The sequence below is a fragment of the Typopeltis vanoorti genome, chromosome 26, assembly GCF_054136105.1.
Source record: "Typopeltis vanoorti isolate ZY-2024b chromosome 26, IOZ_Tvanoo_1.0, whole genome shotgun sequence".
Lineage (NCBI taxonomy): Eukaryota > Metazoa > Arthropoda > Arachnida > Uropygi > Thelyphonidae > Typopeltis > Typopeltis vanoorti.
This window is the reverse complement of record NC_143574.1, coordinates 23,126,881-23,150,439: the sequence shown is the minus strand read 5'-3', so window position 1 is coordinate 23,150,439 and position 23,559 is coordinate 23,126,881. Positions and strand designations below refer to the sequence as shown.

Here is a 23,559-nt window from a genome sequence, read left to right as displayed (position 1 = left end):
AAGGCCTCTCCTAATTCTCCCATGGTGACCCACTCCATCTTGGGAGAGAGTATACATATTTGTCTGGATGAAAGTGAAAGACAATAACAAACATCCATACCGTAAGTGGGATTCAAATCCATAGCCTCTTGGCTGGAGAGCCGATATTTATTTACAGGTATAACAATTCATGCATTAATAATGAAGCAGCAAAAATAGTTCCATCTGATGGTTGAAAGCAGTCTAAGGAGTGATGTGATCCCTCCCATAATGTATGGCATCATTCGCATCAAAGAATATACACTTTGCATTATGGGATAAGGGGATTTGATGCGAAGTCATCAGCTTAGTCATGACGTTACTTCATGGGCACTTTGTTCAAATTTTACTTATACTTGGATAAAGGATTAAACAATATAATTTCTTAGCAAATTTAATTGAACCTGATAGCTACTTGTAACATGTAAGCAGCTCGTTATCTCACGTCCAAGCATGCGAAACTTTTCAAAGCAACATTATGATCATGAAGAGCAAATTCTCTCTCTCTCTCCTGTAATTATTATTATAATAATTGCATTAGGATAACTTAACCTGCAAACACCAGAGAATCGATTTCAAACAATAGTCAGAATTTCATTGACTAGTATAGCTGCCAGCACCATGATAATTTACTCTGCTATAACCACATAATATGGATATAACACTTGCACCACAAACCTGGTGTAGTCCTACAATGCACCAGATTTGTGAGAGTCTGATAGTGTAAGACTGAGTCAGGAAAGACAGTAAGACTTCGACAATGGAAATTACAGGAGCAAATCTGCAATTACAAGCATAATTAACCATTTATATCTAACATGAATTGCCTTTGCAAAACTGGCAATATTGCAGAAGTTATCAAGAATTTTAACAGGATTTCAGAGATCACTTCAAAAAGAATATTGTATTGAGACTCGTATAAATAAGATATTCACAGAAGATCTTGTTTATACAGATTGATAATTCATAGAAATTTCTCGGATAAGAGGAAATGTTATCCTTACAGTAGTCAAGCATAGATGTTTTTATTTTTTAATACTTGCCAATGGAAGGGGGGGGGAGGTATGGTCTAAAAATCAAAATTACTGCAAGGTCGTTGTATCCAGAAGGTTGTAATCTCAAACATATCTGCGGTTTCTATCTAACCACATCATCAACACTTTATTCTATAGGTATGTTAATCTTTTGTTCTAAGATTATGTTACATTATCTCCAAAATCAAACAAGATGAGGTCAAAGATCTAAAAATAGAGAGTAACAAGTCTTGGCCATCATAATTCTTGTATAAATCCTACTGAATATAAGATATATTTAGAGGCTCACATAAGAAAATAGGAGAAACTGCCTGCTTCGTTTAATCACCCAAAGTGGCCCAAAAATCCACTTTGATAAACAGCAAACACTTTTTATTCAATGCCATTCTGTGTGGTAGTATTTTAAAGGCTAGGAACAGTCAAATTTGTTGACTGTTCCTAGAAAATGAGGAATGGTGTTGACTAAACACCATTCCTTTTTCTGTTGTCTAGAAACTGTCAAAATGCAAATATTAGTTTTACACGAACAACAAATAAATATGACTCATAATAGACTTGAGTATCTCACTTTATTTAAAAATTTGTAAAAAAAGATAACCACAAAAACAGGTTTTTCCAGGTTTAGGGGAATCTCATCTTCACTGAAGGTAACCACTGAAAAAAAATATTGAAGTATTAAATGTCAGAAATATATTTCAAACAACAAAAATTTGAATGTATTTGTAAAGAAAAAAATTCATTTTAGAGGGAAAGTTAGCCACTACCCATTTTGAAGTATGCCAGCAGGCTCAAACACATTTGTAGTTTATGCAGAGTAGCATAAACTACAAATTAAACACCTTTTTTTCTCTTCCACTCTGGAAATTCATTATAAAGAAAGCAAATAACAAAAAACAGTAACATTGAACTATACTGCTCAAAACAATTGGGATATTTTGGTTTTCTTGTAAATTATAGTTATAAAAATAATTTACAAATGTAACACATTTATTTTAAAATATTCTTAATATGCAACTGTGTAGAAAATCATGTTAAGACTTGTCGAACCATGTATTAGCATGTAGGGATTATAAAAGCTTGGCTTGTTGACTCATTTCCACAGTGCATAATTATCACTTCAATTGTAAACTTGTGTCACCTACCACCACCCATTATTTTGTTAAAGATGGCAGAGCAACATGATATCCTGGAATCCATGGCTTGGAGAGCCATTGGTCGATTAGAAGCTGGACAAACATTGCGAGTTGTCGCTCAAGCATGTTGTGTATCTCAAAGCGTAATTTCATGACTTTGGAATTGCTTTCTGGAGATGAGAAATGTTTGCCAAGGTCAAGGTTGCCCATCAACAATAACTCCAACAGACGATCTGTATTTGTCATTACTTGACACAACAAATCGAACATTTAACGTGACACAACTTCAAAGTGAACTTGCTGCAGGAAGTTCACTTTGTCTATATACCGTCTGTATATAGACACAGACAGTACGAAATCATCTTCATGCCATAGATTTATATACTCAAAGACCAATGGTTTGCATTCCACTTACTGAAAATCACAAAAGAGCCTGAAGAATTTGGGCACAGAAACATCGCAATTGGGCAAATGAGGATTGGGCTTGTGTACTTTTTAGTGACGAGTCCAGGTTCAGTCTGCAACCAGATAACCGACATATCTTGGTATGGCGTGAAAGTGGAACAAGAAATAATCCACAGTTTGTTCATGAAAAACCCTAATGGTATGGGCTGGAATAAGTATAAGTGGCCATACTGATCTCTATTTTATCAGAAACAGTTCCTTAACAGCCCAAAGGTATTGCAATGAGATTTTGGAACCTATAGTTCATCCTTATGCTGCTGCAATTGGCCAAGAATTTATTTTTATGGATGACAATGCTCATCCACACCGTGCAAATTTGGTACAAGAGTGGTTTGATGAAGAAGGTATTGAACAAATGGACTGGTCTGCCTGTTTACCGGATTGTAATCCAATCGAACGTGCCTAGGATGCTTGGTAAGCGCATTTCTGCTCGACTGGTGACACCACGATCACTTCAAGAGCTCGAAATTGCTCTCACAGAAGAGTAGGGAAATATCCCACAAGAAGTGTTTGATCATCTTATCCAGTCCATGCAATCAAGATATACCACTGTTTTGGCTATTAATGAAGACCATACACCCTATTAAAAATTAACAAAAGCGTTTTTGGATATTCTTGTTATTCCTGTTAAAATTATTTAAACAATATATCAATTACACCCTATCCATAAGTAAGAAATATTTATTCATGTATAAAGTACCCAATAGTTATAATTATTTGCGGAAATTTATAATTATCCGACAGTAACCAAAATATCCTCTAATTTTTTTGAGCAGTGTCTGCCTATACAATCTAAAGACAGAAACAACAGTCTCAATAATTAGTTCAAATGAATTATTCAGAACATATACTTAATGATTATTTCTGTAAGAAAGAGAAGCACAAATGCATTTGTCAGTAATTGCCACACCTATAATCCCGTTTATCATCATCATCATCATGAACCATGGGCACACTGTTCATTGGTGTTCAATGCCTCCTTCGCTATCTTCTTCCACCTTTGTCCAGTGCAGTGTCTCAGTTTCTGTAATTCCACACCAGTCCTTTATGTCATCTATCCATTCTCTGTATGGTCTACCTCTTCTGTTTACGCCATCCATAATACCAAACACGAATGGCTTTATCATCCTATCCTTGCTCATTCTGCAGATGTGTCCAAATCATTGCAGCTTCCTTTGTATAATTTTCTGCATAAAATTCTCCTTTGGTTGTATCTTTCGATAGAGCTCTTCATTTGTGATTTTCCGTAACCATCCTATTCTTAGAATCTTCCTGTAACAAGTTCTTTCAAATGTCAAAATTCTTTTTCTTGATTATTTATTACCCACGTTTCAGATCCATACAGTACACCTTTAAACATACGTTTCCAATATTCTTAGTTTTGTTTGCAGACTGAGCACTTTACTTTTCCAGATGTTATCCATGGCCTTCAGATTTATTCTTCCCTTTACAATCCTGTCATATGTCATTTTACTCCCCAAATATGTGAATTGTTCTATATTTTATATTCAGTTCCCATCCACTTGTATCTTTTGTTTCATGTTCTCACCAATTACCATTGTCTTTGTTTTTTTCAAGTTCATAACAAGTCCAAATCTCTTTCCTTCCTCATATAATTTCAGGTTTTTGTAGTTCTCTTTTGTCTTCTTCAATAATAACAATGTCATCTGCAAATCTCAAGTTGTTAATTCTCATCCCGTGTACTGATATTCCTTTTTGAATCATTTTGTCCATTGCTCTTTCTAAACGTGCGATGAAAATGCTTGGTGATATTGGGTCCACTTGTCTAGTACCTCTACTTGTTCTAAACCATTTTCCCAAATCCTCACCTATTCTAACTGCTGCCACTGCATTCTTATAAACATATTTTAGTATAGCTATTAGTTTTCTGTCAATTCCATAAGATTCTAGCACTGCTAATGCTTTCTAGTCAATGCTGTCAAATGCCTTCTGAAAATCAAAGCAAGTATATATGTTTTTGTTTTTTCTCTATTAACTACATTATCAAAATCTGTTGATTGTACTTCTGTCTTTCCTAAATCCTGCTTGCTCGTCTGCAAGGTATGCTTACAATTGTGTTCTCAATCTTTCTGTCAATATCATGATCATCACCTTACCAAGATGACTTGTAAAAGCAATTGCTCTATAAGTTTTACATTCTAGCTTATATCCTTTCTTGTATAACGTAACTAATATCAATTTTACCCACTCCTCCGGAATTTTCCTTCCTTCCATACCGTATTACATATTTGGTGCATTTCTGTAACCATACTTTCATCAGTGATGTTATCATTACTAGGACTCTTGTTGTGTTTTAGCTGTTCTATTGCTTTTTCTACCTCTTCTCTTAAAATGTCCATATCATGCTCATTACTTGGTGGTGATATCTGCTTCAATCAGTTTTACAACTCCATCTAAATCTAATTTTTCTTCATATAGTTCACTACAGTATCTTGTCCACCGCTGTACAATTTTATCTTTATTCATCAATACTTTGCCTTTTTCATCTTTAATTGAGATCTGTTTCGGTTGTCACCTTCTATTAATGGTTCTAATAGTTTTATGCTCTCAATAGTGCTGTTCCTTGAAAACTTCAACACTGATGTAATCCATCTTCTTTTAATCTTGGTTTTCCAATCATTTGATTGCCACGCCAACTTTCTACACTCCTTTTGCTGGAATCTTGTGTTACAGATCATCATCTCATTCTCCACAGCAAATTCTAACATTTTTTCACTCGTTCGTTTCTTTCTCCCAAACCATATTTTCCCATGACACTTTCCCAGCCATCATTTTCTATTCTAATTTTGGCATTCCAGTCTCCTTCAATAATTATTATATCTTTTTTTGGTATTGTTTTGATTGTCTCTGTCAGATCTTTGTAAAATAAATCAATATCCTCATCTGTGTTGTCAGATATGGATGCATATATGGACTATAGATATGTTATGTGGTTTTGCTTGAAATCTTGCTACCATGATTCATTCATTCACTGGCTTGTAGCCTAATAGTGGCTCTATAGCTCTTTTGTCAAGAAGGAAGCCAACTCCTGCTTTATGCTTGGTGTCATGCCCTGACCACATGATTTCACATCCATTTCTCTCTCCTGATGATATCCATCACATCTCCGCACAGTCCTAGTATATCACATCGATATCTCTTCAATTCCTCGCGAAGTAATTCTAGTTTTCCTGACATCTAAAGTGTCCGTACATTCCATGTCCCTACTGATAATTGTTGTCAGTTTCAGTTTATTTCCTTTCAGTATCCCACTTTTCAATCCAATCCTGATCGCCCAGTTGGTATCACGGATCTTGTTCATCCAGGTGACGTCTAAGCTGGCATGTTTTAACTGTTGATCGTGTAGGCATAGGCACTGTTTATGCTCTGCCTCAAAACTTTAACATACTTCATTGCATTTGTCTAATGTTTTATTTCTTATGCAGTTAATGTTCAAAACTCAGAAACCATCTTTGTTTCTCTAACTCAATTAATCAAGGTAGAAGAGATGTTGAAGTATTTGCTAGAGCAAGGTCATTGCAATATGCTATAGCATATCATATACTAGATCATCCTCACCATCTTTCCTACCAAGTACCTGTTCTCAACAAGCTTTCCTTTTAATATATGACATATATGATAACACCAAATGGCACATACTGGATAGACCGTTTAATCACAAGCGTGGAGCCAAGTCATTGTTTTCATATTGATTTAATGATATTTACATAAGTAGCTATTGTAGTATTCTTGTGTATGTGTGTGTGGTTGAGTGTGTTTATTTATTTTTATATATTTATACCGTGTATGATGGATAAACTGTGTTATTCATGGTGCTGATGCAAATGAGAACAGTGGCAGCCAAGACGTAGTTGTGCAGGTTTTGAAATGGGGGGATTTTGTGAAATGTAATGTGTATCATGTATTCATTCATTACCAAGAGAAAATGGATTGTGATATGAGAGTGGCAGTTGAGAGAGTGTGTCGTAGATGTTTTACAAACCAGAAATAAGACTTCTCAAAAGCAAGAGAATGAAGTCCTGGAAGTTAATACTGACAGCATTGGGAAGAATGGATTACTACAGTGTTTCTCAAACTTCAGATATCCACGTACCCCTTCTTAAATTTTCATTATTACTAAGTACCCCTACTTAATTAAAATTAAAAAATTAATTTAAAATATTAAAATTAAATATCTATTTTATTTGAATTTATATGTTCATGTAAACAAAAAATATGATTTAGTTTTAAATTTTGGTTCTCTAGAGATGTCAGACAACACACTCTTATCAATTTCATTTGATCCAGATGCAATATCAACGTTTTCTTGTTGCTTACAGCTACTTGTATTTGCTATATTGCTCTCTTTTGGGGGTTTTATAAATCCAATCTTTAATCAATGAACCATACGTAAGAATTTGAAAGCTAAAAAAAAAAAATACTGTATTTACTCAAATATAACTAACTTTTTTCCCAAAATTAAAGCTAAAAAATCGTGTTGCGAGATGCATGCAAGAATTTTCGGAAACTAAAGTTTTCAGAAAAAAAACTGAAAATGGTCCGACTTACCAAGAAGCTCCTACTCGCTATCACTACTTTTGGCATTGAGAACAGTTTCTTTGTGTGCATCGTCAAAGTCATCTACCCAAATAGCGTCATCTTCTTTCCCATTATTTCAAGCAAAAATTACCAGTAATTTACAAGACTTGAGATACATAGAGCAGCGAAGAACTCGTATGATTGGTGTGGTATTAACAAAAGATCACGCGAACCAAAGACAAATTAGCATTTCAACAGTTGAGTTGAAATGCTAATTCCCTTCAACCGAATTCCATAATATCTGAAACACATTCACTATATATTTCTTAGTTTTAACACGGTAACGACGGGGGCGGTGTCAAGCCAAAACCATATGTTCCACCGGCAACATATGGTTTTGCTTGGTCTATACAGCAGTTTCTGTTGGAGAGGAGATTTGATTCATTAGTTAGTGCCATTTTATCCCAGTTGTCTCTAATTGCACTGTTTGTTAAAAAATATAATGACTCTTTAATTATGCATAGCCGAAAATTGCCACGTACCCCCCTAACGACCTTTCGCATACCATACTTTGAGAAACACTGGATTACTAGGTTTAAACGATGATGAAAGAAATGCGAAAGAGCATAAATGAAGTAACTGAAAATAGCAGTAAGATAGCAAATGTGAAAGTTGCAGTGTCAGAACTTCAAGAGAACATAGAAGACCTAAATAAAGAAGTAGTTCATATGCATATAGTACTTCACAGGACAAAGCACGAAAGATTGAAAGGCTGCAAAACAGCAAGATAAAATATTACATGTCCCTCTCCAAACACAAACCAAAATACTACTATTTCTATTCCTGTTGGTTGTAGAAATAGCCAATCTGTTTGTTTGAAATATGACATTCATGTTTTCATCATGCCATTAATTTGTTGGTCTGCAAAGTCATGCTCTGTTAATGAACCCCTGATTCTGAGTAATTTTTTTTTTCTAAACAACAAATAAGATTCAGTGTTACTAGCACTGAAGTTACGTACTCTTGTCAGCAATGCTTTGACTCAGATGTGCACTCAGCTGGAGAAGATTGACTGCTAATATAAAAAAAAAGGAAGAGATTAGGCAAGAAAGGAAATCCAATGGTACTAACATTAGGTGTGAAGTTTGAGGCTAGAGATCAATCTAAGCACCATTACGTAAACCCAATGAGAAAATTGACATCTCAATGCTTAAAAGGCAGAAGGCATACCCAAGAGTGAGATATCAAAAGCAACTGCTATAAACTTTCAAAGCACTAGTTCAAAGCTGAGAATCATAAACTGGACCCTTTCTTATCTGCTTTGTGGATTGACAACAGCAAAACCGTATCAGTTGGTATTTTATTAATCAAAAGTAGCATAAAGTTTATCATTAAGAGATTTTTTTTTTGAAACCTGCTTTATAAACTGAACAAGGATCTTTCTCAAGCCTCTAATAAGCAAGGCAGTGGTCTCATACCAGGAGACGAAATTCATCTCCCACCTCAAGAGAATCACAAACATCCGCTATTGCAAGATTTAAGCTCGCAGTCTATTGATTGGAGTGCAGATCCACTAATCTAATCACTCAACTAACTAGGCTTACAAATTTACAAAAGTATGAAATCAGAAATCATAATTTTCTGATATGGACCTTCAAGGGGATATACAGAATACTATGATAATCCAAACAGAAGTTTATTTATACTAGCTTGTTGTTAGTAATTCTCAATCTATTATTTTTCATTCTCCAATATGGTCATCTCACATTTCGACTGCTTAAGATATTAAATGCATTCAATCCAGTTACATTGTCACCATCTTCCTCTGGGTCTTTTTCCCTGCCATTTATGCTTCAAACAACTGTTTTGATATTTTTCATCTTCCATTCTGTTTAAGTGACCACACTAACTTAGATAGCTCTGCCTTAACATTTTTGAATGATGACAATAATGTCATGCTGTTTATAATATCATTTTAAACATGGTTCAGTCTCCTAATTTTCTTCAGAATTCTCATATATCCATCCTGTGATCAATTATTTTGTATTCCTATCCAACTTTCATTTCAGGTCAGCTGGTTAAAAGTGGTTGTGATAGTGTCTTCTTATCTACTTTTATTTAATGTTAGTTTGGTCTTTTGGCTAATTTCTCCCTTATATTCAACTAACAATCTACTACAACCTTGCATGTTCTATTAATCTATTTTCATATTTAATTTATCCTCTCCACTACAAATTATTTTAGTAAAAATAACTGAAATATTTTATTTGTTCTATAGGTTCACCATTAAGAGTGCGGTTTATTATGCTCCTGTATGGTGTATCTGAAAGAAAATCATTGGAGTATCCAATGATTATCATTCAGAAAAATTTGTAAATATATATATATATATATATTACTGGATTAGGTAGGGGTTATTCAAAATTAAGCCTCAACCTTGATATAAAATAAAATTAATAAATGAGTAATACAAAAACTGTGAACATAATTAAAATTCATATTACGTACATATTTTTTACATATTCTTTATTGCATCTAATATTTGTTATCTAAAGAGATATTAGTTTCCAAGTCTTAATCTCAGCTCCGCTTTATGCAGATGATGTTATACTCATAAATCCAGTACCAGTCTACAGGAATTCCTTAATTAAGGTGAATAACTAGTGTAATAAATCTGGTATGAAAATCAACAATAAAAAAGGCAGAAACATCAGTTACATCTTGAATAGGAATGGGCAGGAAGCCCCTATAGAACAAGTAAAACATTTTAACTATTCAGGCAGAATTTTCAAGGAAGATGGTAATTAAATGTGGAAATAGATGACAGAATAAGCAAAGTTATTGTAGAGTTAAATATGAATAAATTCATATGGAATAAAACAGAAATTAATCAAAACACTAAGTAACCCAAACCAATTCATACTGGAAAGTACATCAATGCTGCATCTCATCATCACCCTTGTCAGAAATGTGATGTTATTAAAACTTTGGTTCATCATGCACATAAGCCATATTCTACTAGTCCTCTTTTAAATAAGCAACTGTCCTTTATCAGAGCTACGTTCACCTAGATACAACCAATATCTTCAACAATAATTAATTATGCCTTCATCCCAATCTTCCTCTAGAATTTCATTCCATAAGTAAAGGGAATGTTGGAAAGAACTGCAGCAAGACTTCTTTTCCAATCAACCTTTTAAGTTTCTTTCTATCTGTCCAGTTTGGAAATTAAATTCCTTCTCAAACTCTCCAAAAGATAAATATCCTCTACTTTCTCATCCTGGAGTGTACAGAATCCTATACTCATGTGGCCTTTTGTTATTATGGATAGACAGGTTGTTCAACTCCAATTCAAGAGTCTGATTTGGCCAGCCATGCTTTATCTTTCATTGGAATAAAACTAAAGTACTATACAAGTTAATTTTAAACTGAACTGAATCTTAACGACTGCCTTAAAACCATCCCAATTTTGGAAAATCGTCCTAAGTAATACTTCTCATTTCTGTCTAATGAATTATTTTTAAAATTTATTTCTTTGAATTCTAACAGTTATAGATGGAGTTATCCTCCATCTACAACTATTAATATCACATATTGTCACATGCACTTGTTTAAGTGATTTTAAGTGTTATTCTAATTTGTCTAGCTCTTTTCATACATATGCATGAACAACTGCTAGGAAACTTAGCCAAAAATTCCATATATAATAAATATTTTTCTACTATCCTCATTCTTCATTTTTTTCTTCATCATCAGTAAATTTTAGTATCACTGAATAATCAGTGATATTATAAATCTTATAAATTGAGCTCATTTCTTGTTTAATCCTACAATCAAGTCTTAGCACAGCAAAGGAGCAGTTTGTTAAAGTGGTTAATATTATGGAACACTGGCCTGTTTTTTTTTTGATAGTTTGCTAAAGTTGGCTTAAGTACTACAAACAACATAAGACTTGATAAGAGGTTCCATCCTATTGCAGACCATCATGTTTTCTGGTAAAACCAATTAGCTGTTACTACACCTGATTCATGAACACGTTACATTTCCCTACCTCCAAACATGTGTACCATGGAATAACAATATCTGTGCAACTTAAAACAAAAGTAAAATGTTACTTACGGTAATTTCATTCTCATGAATACCCAGCACGTAAAGAAGGACACCAAGATACAGATGAATCCAACACAAATCAGCAAAATACGGTTCAGCTTGGGAGTATTTGGTGAGTGGGTGTGGTCCAGAACAACAAAGCCTAAACCACCCAAAGTAAAGAGGAAACTGGAAGCTAAGCCTTCCATTATATACTGGCCATTGACCCTATACGGCATAAAGGCCACCTGTTTGATAAAAAATAAAAGAGAACAAAAAAAATTAGTTAAAACTAATTTTGAGTTTTTAAATTATGCAACAAGATAGTCAATTTTGGGAATTGTGTTAATTTGACAATTTAAAAAAAAAACTAACTTTCTGAATATTCTTTTTTCCAAAGTGATCATATCAGGTATCTAGTCTTAGATAAATATTAGTAAAGGAGTATGATACCCTGAATTTTGTTTTTAAATTCTGTTTTTAATTGTTTCTCTATTACATAATTCAGTGTAGCAATATCCCAGACTGTGAGTGTTCATATAGCTGGCCAGAATGAGCATCTGTACTCAACTCACTACACACGCGCGCGTGCTGAAAAATTTCATATTTTTAGGAAGAGGAGGACAACCTCCTTGAAAATGAGTACTTACATTCTAAAATAAAGGATTTCTGATTCCAAAGCATCTTTTAAATATCAAGGATGTTATAGCAATTCACTTAATGCTGTGTGATAAATTACACAGTATTAAGTGAATCTTTAGACTTTTAAGAATTAAATTTCTAGTATAATATAAACAAATCTCCATGCATGCATTCATCAGATTCATTATTTTAAAACAGAATTGTAAGGACAAATATATTAAATAACAAAAAATGTCTTATATGAAATTAATTATTTATTATCATCAGATTAGCAAGTAGGGGACTCATCGAGGGAGACCACACATCACCCAGACCAGCTGTCATACCATTTCTGGAATTCTTGAAACTCTCTTAAGACTACACATCCATTTCACTCCTACCCTATTTATTCTCATAATTTTAGGAATCCATTCCAATATTGCATCATTTGTAGTTTTAAATGTCTGCCATGCACTGCCAATTATTCTTCCCATCATGAAAGTTGAGTTGATGGTATAGGACAGGAACTAACATCCTGATAAGTTACTCATAATTTTCTGCTTTGCAGTTCAGATTGTAACATTTCTGAATGGAGCATCCACACAGTATAGCATGTACACTGATGTCCAAAAGCTAAGGATGAACTACAGTTTTACCTGTATATGAGAACATTTTCATGATTACAGCAAAATGTAGACATAAATTTCATACAATTACATTGCAGTATGTTTTTGGCAAAAGTTAAAAATTTCCTAAGGATGTAGTTAAGGAATTAATGTACAGTGCTTACAGAAAACTATGTGGAGAGACATTTCAGTATGGAATATGTTCACAGTGAACTGCAATGCGGTTCTCATGCTTAGCACCAAAAGAATTCAGAATTCTTTAGGCAAACTGGCCCACTCTTCCTTCAGATTCTGAGCAAGAATAATGCCTTGTTTGTTTTCTGGAGAGATACTTTGGAGACCAAGGATATTAAATGAATTGAGCAACCAGCATGCTCCTCAAATCTCAACCCCATAGAACACATATGGGACACAATAAGAAGGCACATTGCTGCTCAAATTTTCCTCCAGAAAAAGATATGGTGTGGCATTGTCGTCCATAAAAATGAATTCTTTGCCTACAGCACCAACAGACCAATTGAACATGATGTTGAAGAACTTTGTTGAAATATCGTTCACCAGTCATAGTCCCTTTTTTCCAACACTTTAGCATGGTGCATCTATTAAGTATAATGCCTCCTCACGCCATGACCCTAGCACTCCATATCTATCCCTTTCAAGAACATTCTCACGATGGTAAGCAGTACCACTTTCACGCCATATAAAGTGTCATCTAGAATTGGAGGAAAGACTAAAACGACTCTCAACTGTTAAGACGACATTAGCCTATTGGTGTTTTGTCCAATTTTTATGGATACAACACCACTGGAAATGTGCTCTACAATGGGCTGTCGATAAAGGGATGCAGACAACAAGCCTTTGGGCATATAGGCCTACTTATTGCATTTGCTACCACGTCTTGCCATAGTTTGTCAAGATATCTGCATACCTGTGCTTGAATGGAGCCAACTTGCAAGCTGACCTCCCATGGTGCATCGATTATGTTTTGCTGTTATAACCAAAACTCTGTCTTCATGCTCCATGGTAGAGTGAGGGTGACCTCTTAGCAAATGGCTGTAACACATTCCATTTGTTTGAAACACTGCCCAGAGCCTAGATACAATTCTATGTGATTCCAAACTCTAGCAACATCAGTAATTCTGAAGCCTTCTTCAAACTTTCGAATAATTCTTCCCTGCACGAAATCATCTAGATGATATGAGACATTACAAGTCATCCAAGTTGGCAACTTTATTCCTTCACAAAAAGAACTTCTTTCAAACACAATTTGCCTTTTAATCTGTTGAGTGCTACCACATGACTCCTTTGAGTGCAAATCAAAAATTTGAATGTGTATTCACTTCCTACTCGAAATTGTCAGTTATACAAATTGCCACAAGCTGATTCATCTGAATTTGCAGTTGTAATCTTCAGAAATGGTGTTTGTCCTTAGGTTTTGAATACCAGTGTAGCTAACAGTATCTAATACTATGGGCAGACAAGAAGATCTGTTAATATCTGCCTTAGAGAACATAAAAAATACATTTGCTACCATTATTTTGCAAGTCAGGACTGGCAGACCATGCTTTGGCCATCGATTCATATAGGATTAGATGGAAGAAAACTAATGTGCTATTTAGAAGTCATTATAGGTTTTTAGATGACTCTAAAAAAGATTACTTTTAGTCATCCATGGCTATGAAAAATTCCCTTACATGAACAAAGTATGATTGCATTAATTTAACAAACATTTGGGAGAATGTTATCTTAAGATCGACTCCTACATAGCTGTAATACTTATTTTTTTTACATCATCAGAGGGCACCAAATTAGGACATTAGATGTTTTGTCCATTACAATTTGAATTGTTTTACTTACTCAATGTCATGTGTAAACTATAAAATGCTGTTTTGTGGTCTGGAGATGCTAGTTTGAAATGCATCAAAATATAAGCAAACATCTTTTTTGATAAATGAGTTCGTTTAGTGTTGTTAATACCATTAAAATAAGTTATGAATCAGTACAGTATGATCGTCAATAATTGAAAGCAGAATAGAATTTCTGTGCAAGAATATAAGTTATTAAATTATAAGACATCATCTTCAAATACGATGGTTAGTTTTGATATCTCATCCCTCCTCATGAATATTTGATATAATGAAACAATCAATTTCTAGCCCAAGAATTTCTAGAAAACAGCAGATCCATTTAAATTCACAATCACATCAGGATAATTTTCATGGATAGAACAACTTTACCAACAAGAGGAGGGAACTGCCATGGGTTTACCACTATCACCTAACCTAGCAAATTTTTATCTGGAAATAAGAATCTTTGCTCTTGACCCAAAACCATCCATTTAGTTATGGTACATAGATGACATACTTGCAGTATGGAATCACACAGAGCCATAACTCCATTTATTTTTACAAAAAGTTAACGATCTACATCCCTGAATTAAATTCACATTAGAAAAAGCAACATTGAGTGAAATTTCCTTTCTTTACATTGATATCCAAGGAAACCCTGGATCACTTTCTACTACTGTCTACAAAAAAACCTGAACTTTACAGGATGCTATATTCACAATACATCAGAACACTACCCATCTCAGAAATATGGCATCATGAAATCATTAGTGACCAGAACACACAGGATTTTTTCTTCCAAAGGGCAGCTCAAATAGGAATTGGAAACCATTAAATAAACGGTTCTACAAAATATATTCAACCCAAGAACAACACAAAAAAGTAGTTAACACCAATCCAAGAGAAAAAGTAGAACTATACAGGACTCCCATACCTTACATCAAAGGCATCTCTGAATGAGTTGCAAAGATTATAAAAAAATTACCAACTTACTGCTACCTTCAAACTCATTAACCAAATTCATAATATGTTACACTCTCCAAAAGATAACCTCTCAACAATGATGCTACCTGGAGTATACCAAGTACCATGTTCATGCAATCTGACATACTATGGACAAACAGGAAGATCAGTCCACAAAGGTATTTCTGAACATCGAGACCACATCCAGTTCATCAAACCACAGAGATCAGGCTTGGCTCAGCATGGAATTGAAAATGCAAACCATAGGATACAAAGGCAAAACAGAAAACTTTTACACAATCTATGTACAGATATGAAAGGCTATTCAAAGAAAGTACTGAAGCTCTGCTTCATAGACCAATTAACCATAATTATTGTTACAATTAAGTGGTCTATGATCCCATATCTATGAACCAATATAGAAAATGATGGTACAACATGATAAAATTTCATGCCGGCTGGGGCGTCGCCCGGTTAAACAAGGCTCCCCGTTGTTTTCGCCAGGGAACTCGGGCGAACAGAGAAAAATTTGCTACTGGAACAAATCTGAAAGCACACCCCAACTCAACATCACCAGAGTTAAAGATCAGTACTATCAACATAAGAAGCCTGAATGGCAAAGAAATGGAGCTAGCTGAGGAATTAGATAAGTACCAGATCGACATAAAAGGGGTGACTGAAACAAAAAAGACAAAAACTGATGAGATCATTCTGAGCAATAAATACAAAATGTTATATTCAGGAAATGACAATCAAGGAAAAGAAGGAGTAGCCATAGTATTCAACACAAAATACGAAGCTAATCTTCTTGAATGGCAGGCAGTCTCAAGTAGAGTGATGTGGGCAAATATCAGAATGGGGAATTGAACAATGAGACTTATTTGTGCCTATGGTCCCACAGAAGGTTCTACTAAGGTAGAAGTGGAGGAAATTTTTGATGCTTTAGAACAGGGGTTGCCAAACTTCTTTGACCGTCGACCCCATCAAGAGTCTCTTGATGTTTTATCAACCCCCTCTATTTTACTATTACGTAATTATAAAACAACAAGCAAAAAAGACGCTTATGTGTTTTTAGATTGTTTATTTTATAGTTACAGTGTTTATTGTATGTATAATATAGTATATATTATTATATTACTATTGCTACTACTATTACTAGTATTACTACCAACCCTTCTCAATTCTTCAGCATAGAGAAGTTTAGTTCATGAGTGAATGACGATTGAATTTTAGAACATTAAGGCTCACTTGTATGTCGATGGCAAAAATGAGACTGGGATCGAATACGTGTAAGTATAAGTAAATAAGCGACTGCACACATGTTGCCATCTCGCTCCCGCCATGCCGGAACCACACACACATCCGTTTATTGATAAATATATCATTTTGGCCTACTTGATTGGCCTCTGTAACTATTTTCATGACCTTGCTCCATCTTACAGGTCCTATTCATCACTGTTCCCACGATTCACTCTTAATTGCATTGTCATTCAGGATGGAGGTAATCCAAGTTAACCGAATTAAATATTACCCGTACAATGATGTCTTATATTTTTCTATCGACCTCCAATCGACCCTTGAGCCTGAATCGACCCCTAACAATGTTATATCGACCCCTGGGGGTCGATATCGACCACTTTGGCGACCACTGCTTTAGAAAAAGCAACTGACATAATGAAAAAGAAAAAGTTGTTCCTTGTTGGGGATCTAAATAGCAGAGTAGGAAATTATTGTGAGACATACAAAAATATTTTGGGAAAATTTAGAGAAAAGAGCAAAGCTAATAATAATGGCAAATACCTGTTGGATTTCTGCTCAGGACATGGACTGGTTATTACTAACACTATGTTCCAACATAAAAATGTGCACAAATTCACATGGAGAGAAGAGGCAAGAAATAAGAAACGTCTCATTGACTATGTTATTGTTGATAGTGATGTTTTCTCCCTGGTGCAGGACACTAGCGTGTACAGAGGATTTGAAATTGGAAGTGATCACTATTTAGTCTTGAGCAAGATAAAATTGAATTTCATATTGAAAAGAAAAACATGTAAGAAAGTTTTAAAGCGAATAAAAGTTGAGCAGCTCTCAGATGTGAACTGTAGACTAAAATACACAAAGATTATCGAAGAAAAAATGAAAGAGTTTGAGAACAGGAATCAAACCTTGGAGATTCAGTGGCAAACTCTGAAGAAAACATTGATTGATTCTGCCAGAGAGGCATGTGGTGAGGTTGTCTGCAAGGCTAAAAAAATCAGAACTCCATGGTGGACACAGGAAGTTAAAGAGGCAGTGAAGGAAAACAAGAAAGCATATCAAAAGTTATTGGCAAATAAGTCAGTTTGCACTTAAAGAATACAGAGACAAATGTAAGAAAGCAAAACTCTGCGTAAAACTAGCTAAACAAAAGTGATGGGAGGACTTCGGCAAGAAAATTGAAAATAAATATCAAGAAGGTGGTAAGATATTCTGGAAGTTGTTGAAGAAGCTTAGAAATGGAGAAAATAATGCTGTAAAAGGAGTTAGAGATGATAAAGGTGACATGAAAACGGGAGAAAAAAATATCCTTGAAGTAAAGTAATTACTTCAAAAAATTGCTAAATGAAACAAGCAGTGATAGTACAGTGATAAAAAACACTCAACGGGCATACAGTCAGGAATACATATCCATACTTGAAGTAGAAAAAACCATCAAAGGCTTGAAATGTGGAAAGGCAGCAGGAGTAGATGATATTTGACCAGAAATGCTGAAGTATGGTGGTAAAAAAGTCTTACAGTGGCTGCACTGCATAGTTCAGAAAGCCAGGACAGAGCGACGAATTCTCGATGATTAGAGTAGAGCTCTAATAGTACCCATATATAAAAAGGATAATAAAACTGAATGTGAGAATTACAGAGGTATTTCCCTACTGAGTGTTCCTGGTAAGATATATGCAAGTATACTTGAGAAACGGTTGAGAAGAATTGTGGAAGAAAAGCTTGGTGAAGAACAAGCTGGATTCAGGCCAAGTAGAGGCTATCATGATCAGATCTTCACTTTACGACAAATAGTTGAGAAAGCATGGGAATATAACAAAGATCTGTATTAAAGTTTGGTCGATCTGGAAAAGGCATATGACAAGGTGCCAAGAGAGAAGCTGTTCAATACGCTATAGTTATATGGTGTCAATGGGGCATTATATCAAGCAATACTTAGTCTTTATTTGAGTTGTAAGTCAGCAGTTAGAATTGAAGGAAGTACAGGAAGATGGTTTAATGCTAAATCTGGTGTGAGACAAGGATGTACATTATCCCCTCTGTTATTCATTATCTATATGGATCACATTATGAAGGAAAGTGGTATTAAACATGATATCAAAATTGGAGATGTTAATGTCAGCTCTTTGCTTTATGCAGATGATGTTATACTTCTAAATAAATCCGCTACAAGTCTGCAAGATTCCTCGACTAAATTGAATAACTGTTGTAATAGATATGGTATGAAGGTCAGCAATAAAAAGACAAAGACAATGAAAATAGGCAGAATCATTGAAAATGTCAACTGTGTCGTGAATGGAGAACCTGTGGAACAAGTAAAACATTTCAGCTACTTAAGCACGATTTTTAGTGAAGATGGTAAATTAAATATGGAAATAGACAACAGAATCAACAAAGCTGGTATGGTAGGAAGTCAATTGAATAAATTCATATGGAATAAGAGAGAAATTAGTCAGAACACTAAATTAGTTGTATACAAGACAGTGTTCAAATCAGTTTTAACTTATGGATCTGAGAGCTGGGTCAGAAATACAAACTTAACCAAAGACTAGAGACTGCAGATATGAAAGTGCTGAGAAAGATTAGAGGCATGAACAGATGGCATCAATGGCAATATCATATTAAAAGCGAGGATATTAGGAAAGAACTTGACATTGTCAGCATCCAGGAATGCGTTAGCAGAGCTAATCTCATGTGGTATGGTCACTTAAACAGAATGGGCGAGGAAAGATTAGCAAAACAAGTGTTCTCTGCCAGGTTGGCAGGAAAACGACCCAGAGGAAGACCAAGATATAGGTTGATTGATACAGTACAATGTGCCTTAGACGATAGAAATATAAGATCTGATAATGATAATATTGGGGTCTTGACAAGTAATAGACTGATTTGGAGGAAAATTGTTGATAGGAAGTTAGTAATGATGTAAATTTTTCATGTAGTACTATCATATCCTGCCCCTTGAGGGTACATGTCAAGAATTTGATGATGATCCCATATATGTAATATATATATTTAGTTATTTATTTATTACACACACAAGGTACAAGAACCTATAGAATACCAGTGTATGAGTTTGAGGTGTAGATGAAAGTTAAGAAAGAGGAAAACTGTTGGCTGCAGCTGCTCTTGTTTTAGCCAAAAAGCAAGTGGAAAAATGTTTGCCAATGGAGCAGTGAACATGGAAGTACTTGTAAAGAGAGAGCTGAAACACTGTCTGTGAGACAATGTTGAAGTGGGTTTGTAATGGGTCATCTATTAGCCAAATCATATCCTCTGGACACCATCAAGAATTGTTTATATGGTATTTTAAGGATAGGCAGATTTGGGATTTATATAGTTAGTAGCTCGGCAGGTGTAAAATAGCTTCTTCAGCAGAAAAGAATGCCTAGTTTTTTAGAAGCTGAGGAAGCTAATGATGTCATGTGTTCTTGTCATGCGAGGTTGGAGGTAAACATCAGTCCAAGGAGAGAGAATTCAGCCTGTCTGGTGATGTGTATATTACTGAAGATGAGGAAAGGTGAGCTGAGATTTCTTTTGTGAGAAAAAAGGCAAGACTGCATTTTGGCAGCATTGAAAGTGACTAGGTTATCCTTGCCCCACTGAAGAATGGTATGAAGATCAGTGTTTTAGGATTACATGGTTTGTCAAAGGAGTAGGATGAGTGGAGAGTGCTATCATTGGCAAAGTTATGGATAGGATTTGTAATGATTAAGAGTAGATCATTTATGTATAAGAGAAAGAGGGTAGGTGAGAGAACAGAGACTTCAGGTACTCCTGTATTAGTGGCAAAGCTGGAAGAGAGGGTGCCATCCACCATGACATGCAGCAAACGACCAAAGAAAGAGAGAGAGCTGGCTGTCCAGTTGCAGAGGTTGGCAGGTAGACTGGAGGAAGGCAGTGTGCAAAGCAGGTTCTGATGCCAGACATTATCGAAAGCCTGAAATGTCTAGGACAACAGTGCATATTTCTCTGAACCTTTACATAGCACATGTGCAGTGGTGAATGATGTAGGCTAAGATATCAGCTGTGGATGTGGATTGGTGGAAACCAACTGGTGAGCTTCTAGGTAGTGAAGAAGTTGATTGCTGATAACTTTCTCCATTATTTTGGAGAGCAGAGAGGATTGACGTAATGGCAATTGGTTGGCAGTTGGATGGTAGGCTTTTGTCTCTCTGTTTTGGAATGGCTTGGATATATGTTAATTTCCATGAGATGGGACACGTGCCAGCTGAGTGCAGAAGATTGAAGAGATGATAGAGGACAGGTGTTAGCTCTGAAGCAAAATAGGAGAGATGCCTTAGGGAACAGATGACTTTGTAGCATTCAGGTTGTTTAATATCCTTTTTATGTCTTTCTACTGAGAGGCCACAGGAGATATATATATGGTGTTCAGTTGCTGATATGGAGGGAGGTGATTTGTCTTCATCGTATGTGCAGGAGTTAGAGGAAAAGAGTGATGTTAGAAATTCAGCTTTTTCTTTGGGTGCTGTAACAATGGTGCCATCTGGACGGGAGAAAGAGAGATGGGATCACATGTGAGCAAAAGTTGCATCGAATGGCTTTTGTGAGGAACCAGAAGGCACAGATACCATTTGGACAAGAGAGGAGTTTTCTGCTAGTGGCATTTATGAAGTTGGATTTGCTGATAGGTGATTTACATTTATTACACACTTCTGCATAGGCTGAGTATGAAGCTTGGATTCTTGATGCAAGCCACCTGTGGTAAGGTGAGTTTTTTTTATTCAACAGCTTTCATACAACTTCTGTTGAACTAGGGCTTAGAAAGTGGATGAGAATTTTGGATGGAATGAAGGATAAATGCCTTCATGTCACTGACAATTTCTTTGACTCGTTCAGTGCAAGTGTCTGATTCAGAAGAGTGGGAACAATAATCATGCCATGGAAAAGAAGAGTAGTAGTTCCAGAGATGAGACCATCCAAGTAGTGCTAGAGGACATGAGGTCAGGTGTATGCAGAGGAGGGGAGTTCTGCGAGAGTGGAAACGTGCACTAGATTGTCCTGAGATGCTGAGAGAGAGAGGGGTAACTTCTATAGTGTGCCTAGAAGGAGAACTCATTAAAAAAAAAATCCTTAGGAGTATTGGGAGAGTGGAGGTGGAATTGTCTGGAATTTGAACAGGTAGCTGCATGATCTGTGTTAGATCGTTGCTTATAGCTTAAAACTTCTGCATCATGTCTATCTTGATCTGTAATGTTGGAGAATGGGAGCCAGTTGGAATTGTGATGATGGCGGCTTTACTAGATGTAGATGGTAGTTTCATTGAGAGGAAGGTCTTTGTGGTTTTCAGAGTTTGCAGACTTTTAAATGCAGCCGATGAATATTATTAAGCAGGACAAGGAAACCTTCAACTTTGGCTTCTGACAGCGTAGGTCAAAAGAGTTTTTGACAAAACTCTTTTGATCTACTCTTCAGCCAGAGTAGGTCAAAAGCAGGGGATTCTAAATCTGGTTCTCTGGCAGCAATGTTAGAACATACAAAGGCACAAGTGTTACTTTGTGGTGAAATTAATCATGAAGAGTATAAATTCAGCATTGAAGGTGAACTGCGGTTGATTTAGCTGTAATTTGTGTTTCTGTTAAGAGAAGGTCTAGTTTGGATCTCTGTAAGTGGTGACGAATGTCATTTATGTTGGAATTTATGTTGCAGATGTTTGTGAAGTGGATGTGTAAATGATTTTTTTTTTTTTTTTTTGGTAGGGATCCTGGCAAGTTTGGAATATTGTGTTTGATTTGAATTGTTTGAATGAACTGATTATTGAGGGAGATATATTATGTTCACAGTGCTGCCATCATCTGTTTCATTTTTCATTTATGGTTTATTATTGGATAGAAGGAAAGAGTGGGGACACGAAATGGGGGGGGGGGGGAGAAACTCATGAAAAATGAAAAAACGAATTTATAATTTCAAAATTATTTTTATTTTTCGACATAATCTCCCTTAAGACTAATACAATTACTATTCCTGCAATGCGAGCCATTATCCCATCCTTGTAGTGGTTCTCAGTAAGACCTGCAAAATACCTCCTCTACAGCTGCAATCACCTCTTGATTCAAAGAAAAATGCTAACCAGTGAGGAAGATTTTTAGTTTTGGGAAGAGACAGAAGTCAGAGAGAGCCAAATCTAGGAAATAGGGTGGATTTTCCAACAATTCATAGTGCAGATCCCTTAAATTTTCCCATTACCAAAACACATTTGTGGGCAGGTGTATTATCCTGATGAAAGATGATTTTTTTTCTTCTGCAAACCAGGTCTTTTCTCAAGAATTTTTTCGTCTTGTCTGGTTAAAAGATTGGAATAATATTCCCTGGTTATTATTTTATCCTTTTCAAGATAATTAATAAACAAAATGCCTTTAGCATCCCAAAACACCGATGCTATGATCCTGTTATCTTCGGTTCTGAACAACCAGCTTCTGTCCACTGTTTTGACTGCTGTTTGGATTCTGGTATGTAATGGTGAATCCAAGTCTCATCCATAGTAATAAATCTATGCACAAAATCTGCGTGGCACCCATCTCTTGAACAAAGCTTTTTCATTTGCAATTCTTCATGTAAAATGTATCCTACAAGTTCTTTTGAAATGCCTATAATCTCAGCAATTTCATGCACTTTGACTTGCTGGTCATCCAATACCATATTGTGCACTGATCAGTGATTTCTGGTGTTTCAGTTTTTGGATGTCCTTCACATGGATCATCTTCAAGGCTGGTATGGCCGCGTTTAAACTTGGCAGTCCATTTCTTAATTGTCGAAAATGAAAGAGAAGAGTGTCCATAAACTTTTATGAACTTCAAATGAATTTCTTTTGGAGTTAAACCTTCTTTTACAAAGAATTTTATAACCGCACGATACTCAGTTTTATCCATTTCGAGGGATACAGACAACACTTTGGATTCTGACAGCTGTATAAAAAACTACTTGACAGAATGACTTGCAATTTCACATC

General features: G+C 35.4%; 1 protein-coding gene across 1 annotated transcript in view; it reads right to left on the bottom strand.

Annotated features, from left to right (window-relative positions):
- Window positions 1-1,602: 1,602 nt before the first annotated feature.
- The window catches only part of LOC150092410 (oligosaccharyltransferase complex subunit OSTC-like), a 45,002-nt gene continuing 23,045 nt past the window's right edge, over window positions 1,603-23,559 (bottom strand). The window contains exons 3-4 of the mRNA XM_090415096.1: window positions 11,309-11,526; window positions 1,603-1,706 (exon numbers count right to left, since the gene is read on the bottom strand). Of these exons, the coding sequence (XP_090271222.1) occupies window positions 1,691-1,706; window positions 11,309-11,526 (234 nt within the window). The 3' untranslated portion in view covers window positions 1,603-1,690. The remainder of the gene's footprint in view (window positions 1,707-11,308; window positions 11,527-23,559) is intronic.